This window comes from Solanum tuberosum, unplaced genomic scaffold (assembly GCF_000226075.1).
Source record: "Solanum tuberosum cultivar DM 1-3 516 R44 unplaced genomic scaffold, SolTub_3.0 scf00467, whole genome shotgun sequence".
Taxonomy (NCBI): domain Eukaryota; kingdom Viridiplantae; phylum Streptophyta; class Magnoliopsida; order Solanales; family Solanaceae; genus Solanum; species Solanum tuberosum.
The window spans coordinates 316,856-322,185 of NW_006239388.1; the positions used below are offsets into that span (position 1 = coordinate 316,856).

The 5,330-nt window shown below is 32.7% G+C and overlaps 1 protein-coding gene across 1 annotated transcript; it reads left to right on the forward strand.

The window, feature by feature from the left end:
• The first annotated feature begins 1,628 nt into the window (after window positions 1–1,628).
• On the forward strand, window positions 1,629–2,791 carry LOC107058228 (uncharacterized). Its single transcript, XM_015303677.1, has 3 exons — window positions 1,629–2,237; window positions 2,347–2,403; window positions 2,489–2,791. The coding sequence occupies exons 1-3, from the start codon at window positions 1,629–1,631 to the stop codon at window positions 2,789–2,791; spliced, it is 969 nt and encodes a 322-aa protein (XP_015159163.1).
• The last annotated feature ends 2,539 nt before the right edge of the window (window positions 2,792–5,330 follow it).

A 5,330-nucleotide genomic window follows, 5' to 3' on the forward strand; every position in this document is an offset into this window, starting at 1 on the left:
GTATATGCAGAATGTGTATATAAACATTTATATGAGTATGTAATTGGAATATGTATATATGTGAATAACTGAAGTTGCTAGAATTTGTATAAATATACATTATGTTTGTTGTTGAAATTCTTAATAGTATAAATGTATATGTATATATAACTTTTCTTTTATACAGAAATTTTGAAAAATGGCTTCATTAGCTATTTTGGTTATGCATTCCGGTAGATGGGACAATGACAATTGTTACGTTGACTATACAATTGAGGGGGTGATTTTTAAAGAGAGTTCATCGTATAAGGAGTTGTATAATGTTATTGCAATGCAACTCAGTTTTGATACAAATTTGATTAAGCTGAAACTTGAGTATAGGGTTAAAGAAAGCAAAAAGTGCTTTCCAATCCGTCACGTCGTCCCATCCTCCCAATGTTGATTCACAATGACATGGGTGTTAGAGTGTATATCATGCTTAAAAAGTCTGCAGATGACTTCAACAAGTATCCAATTTGTATAAGCAAAATGGATAATAGTAGCAATATCACTGAACTGTGTGAAAGTTCAAATCAGGAGAAGGATATGGTTATATCAATTTGTAATGATGGTATTGCTGATTTTGAGACTATGCATCTGTCAATTGGTGAATTGGTACGAGCCCGCTTTGTGTCTTGGGGTCAGGGAGCTGCGATGGAGTCATTTCAGATCCTTGTAATAAGTAAGTGGAGATTGACCAAGTGTATAAGAACAAAGCCACTTTGAAATCCGTGATGCAAAATTATGCAATTGAAAATAGATTTCAATATAGAACTGTGAGGTCAAATGCAATCAGGTAGCTAGTTTATACAAACAAATACATTACTGTATATGGTGTTTTAGTTATTTGTATATTGATATGTTGTGCTGTATTTGCTGATGTAGTTATACGCTGGAATGTATTTCTGATGAATGTGAGTGGTTGATGAAAGCATCAAATATCAGCAAGTCTGGAATGTTTAGGATCCGAGCATTTAATACAGATCATACTTGTCCTTTGAAGGATAAAGTGTATTCACAAAAACATGCAACAAGCAAGTTGATTGGTGGGATCGTTAAGCCTAAGTTTGTTGATCACAAGAGAAAATATACACCTTCTGATATTAGGAGTGATGTAAAGATATATTTGGGAGTTGATGTAAATTACTCATTGGCTTGGAGGGCTAAAGAAAAGGCTCTGATTTCATTGAGGGGCACCACAACTGCATCTTACAGCAAACTTCCAGCATACTTGTATATGATGGATATTACATATCCAGGCTCGCATATACGTCTAAAGAAAACAGAAAAAAATGAATTCTTGTATCTTTTTGTTGCATTGAATAATTGTATACAAGGCTTTGATCATTGCAGGCCTGTCATAGTTGTTGATGGAAGTCACTTAAGAGGACCGTATAATGGAACATTTGTGGCTGCAAGCACAATGGACGGAGCATGTATGTTTCATTGTGTTTTTGAATGTATATTTTTGATTTTATGTTAATTTGTATGTAAATAAAAATGTAGGTACTATTTTTCCACTGGCCTATGGTATCATTGATTCGAAAAATGACGCAGCTTGGTCTTGATTTTTTGTACAACTGAGGGAGGCTTATGGGGAAAAGAGTAATATGTGTGTAGTCTCCGATAGAAATGATATTGATTCAGAAAATGACGCATCTTGGTCTTGGTTTTTTGTACAACTAAGAGAGGCTTATGGGGAAAGGAGTAATATGTGTGTAGTCTCCGATAGAAATGAGAGCATCATAAAGGCAGTCACAAAAGTGTATAAAAACGTGCCACATTATGCTTGTATGTGGCACTTGTGGTGTAATGTAGAGAAGAAATTTAGGAAGGCATCAAAGGAGCTAAGTCCTGTGTTTTATACTATGGCAAAAACTTGCAGTAAAGTTGAGTTTGATAGGTTGATGGATACTGCAGAAAAGGTTGATGTAGGTGTCAAAGAGTATTTGGAGCTAGCTGGATATGATAAGTGGTCAAGGTGTTATGCAGAAACTCATCGGGGATGGGCTATGACGTCTAACATTGCAGAGAGTATAAATGTTGCATTAGTGTCTCCACGTGAATTACCAATTTTTAATTTTCTAGAAGAGGTTAGACTGATGTTTGGGAGATGGAATCATGACAACAAACACGAGGCAGCCTGCACATTTACTCCGTTGATTGGAAAATTTCAGAAGATACTGATCGAAAATGAAGCAATGAGCACACAAATGAGGGTATGTTTTATGTATATGTAATGTTAATTAATCAGTTATGCACACAGATAGAATATATATACAATTGCATAGACTTATAAATATAAATAAATCTATTTGTATGAAACAGGTTGTGCCGTCAACTGAATATATATACAATGTGACTGATGATGGTAGGAGTTTTGTGGTATGTTTAAAGAATAAAACATGTAGTTGTGGAAAGTTTCAATACGAAGAAAATACCATGTGAACATGCTTGGGCTGTACTACAGCGAAAAAGTCTAGTGGCTGATGGATATTGCTCGGATTTGTATAAACCAAAGACGGTTTTGAAGATTTATGAGATACCAATTTATCCATTGCCTGATGTAGCAGAATGGGTGATACCTGAATACATAATGTATGATGAAGTCCGGCCTCCAAAATTCAAAAGACCTCCAGGAAGGCCAAAAAATAAACCCCGTTCAAAAACAAAACGTGAATTGCTTGGTCTCAAAGGGAAGCATACGTGTAGCACATGTGGAGTTGCAGGTCACAATAGGCGTTCATGCAGAAACAGACCTCAAGAAGTTTAATAAGCTCTTTCGATTATATTTGAGTGTAAAATTCGATTTTATAGATACTTGAATGTTATTCTGACTGGAATGTTGATGATGGAATAAATTGTTATGTCCTATTAATTGTGATCTTTTTTATCTTCATTTTATATTCATGCTCTTGTATATAATATGAATTATTGTTGGCGTATATATTGTACATCATATACAGAAATTATATATGTATAAGTTAAATTGAACGTTTTATTATATTTGTATAAGCTGGATATTGAACATTGTATTCTATTTGTATTAGTTATATTGATTTTCCCTTTTTGAAACAGAAAATGTATATTCATAATGAATTAAGGGAATTAAAGATTGTATAAACTTTCGACATTTATACAGTTAATCTGTAAATAGATGTTGTTAGTTTAGTGGTTTGTATACTTATACTTTATGAACATCATATAAGCCTAACAATGTAGATGTATATATTCAACATAAATGTACTCTTAGATTTATACTGTTAGTGTATAAACAAACATTGTATAAGTTGATTTGTATAATTAAATTTTATGAACAAATTGTATAATCCTAACAAATGTATATTTATACACTCAATATAAAACATGATTATACAGTCCAATGACCCACAAACCACAACTTCAGTTTATCATTGTGATATGTATAAATGTAAGTTTTATCTTTCCTTTTTTTTTACTTGACACAACAATAAGTGTATACATATACACAACATAAAGGATACACATAGATTTATACAGTTAATGTATAAATATACATTATATAATTTAGTTTGTATAATTATTAAAGTGTTAAACTGCATATATAATGAAATTAACAAAAACAAGTAAGTAAAAGACTTAATCGGTCAAATGAGTATATTACAATCAAAAAACTGAAAGTTCAAAACTTGAAGTTCAAAACAGTAAAGGTTGTTATGCATGTCATTTGCATATTAAAAAAAAACCAGAAATTTAGTACTGTTCTAATTAATTGTGATCTTTTCACTACTATCGCAATCCCTATGAATCCTGATTGGCCTTTCTGGTGCCTCACTGTCACTAGTGGCATCGGCTTGGATCTTTTGCACCCCATAGTTCCACAATAAAGAAGCATATTGAATACGTGTGAACTCTGAATCGAAGGATTTTGGAACCACATTTCCATTACTGATATGGTCTGCATAAGCAGCAACATATAGTCCACAATCGCTGAAAATAAAACACATCCAATTTTATGATCAGTATAAAATTAACAATATCTATTTGAATAAAAATAACCATAATAAAACTTACAGCCTTCCTGCATCTTGTTGTGGTATATCATTGACATAAATCATTTCAAAAGAGTCACATTCAGAGTGGGACTTGTACTTTGGGTGTGAAGATATGTCAATGCCTTTCTTCCCATAAAAATCAGACTTAGATAAATACATGGGAACAAGTTGTGCATATTTCTTGATCTCATTCTCAACTGACGAATCGTGTAGGGCACCACCCCTAAGAGAATCATAGATCTGTATAGATCTATCATTAATAGACACAACGATCAAAATCCAATGAAAGATCTCCTTGATGTTAACAGGAATGAGGATGTTATCAACTGTATGCCAAGGTCTAGCAACATGCATTCTGTATCCGTTAATATACTCAATAATCGACTCCTCTGTACTTTCCTTGTTAATATTACTTTCAAAATTATAATAAGCATCCCAGACATTGGTAATCAGATTACTGAAATTGCAATCGACAGTGATAAAACTGAATGCATTGGTGTCGGAGTACTTGGCTCTTTTGCGTATGTAATACAAAATGACATCTACGTGCTGTAAAAATAAGAAGATATAAATTATATAAGTGTGATCAAATGTGTATGTTTAAGGGAACATTATACATTTATACAACCACAATTTTATAAGCAACCAGTATAAGACATGAATCAACACAACAATAAGACAATGTAAAAATAATGATTATACAGTACTATATAAAACTGCATAAACAAACAGTTATAAGACATGAATCAACACAGAAAATATAAGAAAAATATATAATCGTAACATATCAAAAATAATGATTATACAAATACCTCATCATGCTCCAATAAGCCAGAAACAACAACTTTCTTTCTTTTTGCATTCTCTTCTGTATAATTAGTTGATTTTTCTTTCCTTTTTTTACTTGACCCAGCAGCAGACTGATCTTTCTTACCTCCCTCCACAATTTTGATGTTGGATTGCTTCAATTTCGCACTCATTCCCTCCAATCTGATTGGGTTATTTTTCAATTTGGATTTGATCTCTTGCATTGTGTTGGATTTGGACATTGAACCTGAAACCTCCCCAAAATCCTGAGTTAAACCCAAGGAAAAAGATGGGCGCTCAACACTATTTTCGACATGCAAGGGTATACCTCTTGTGAATCTTTTAGATGGAGATTGGGCATCCATTGTTTGAAGGAAAACTCTGTATGGATTATGAACTGATGTGAAAAATAGCTTGAAAAAATTGAAAAAAAAATAGACAAAAATTAAAAGTAATCGATTGAGATAAGTT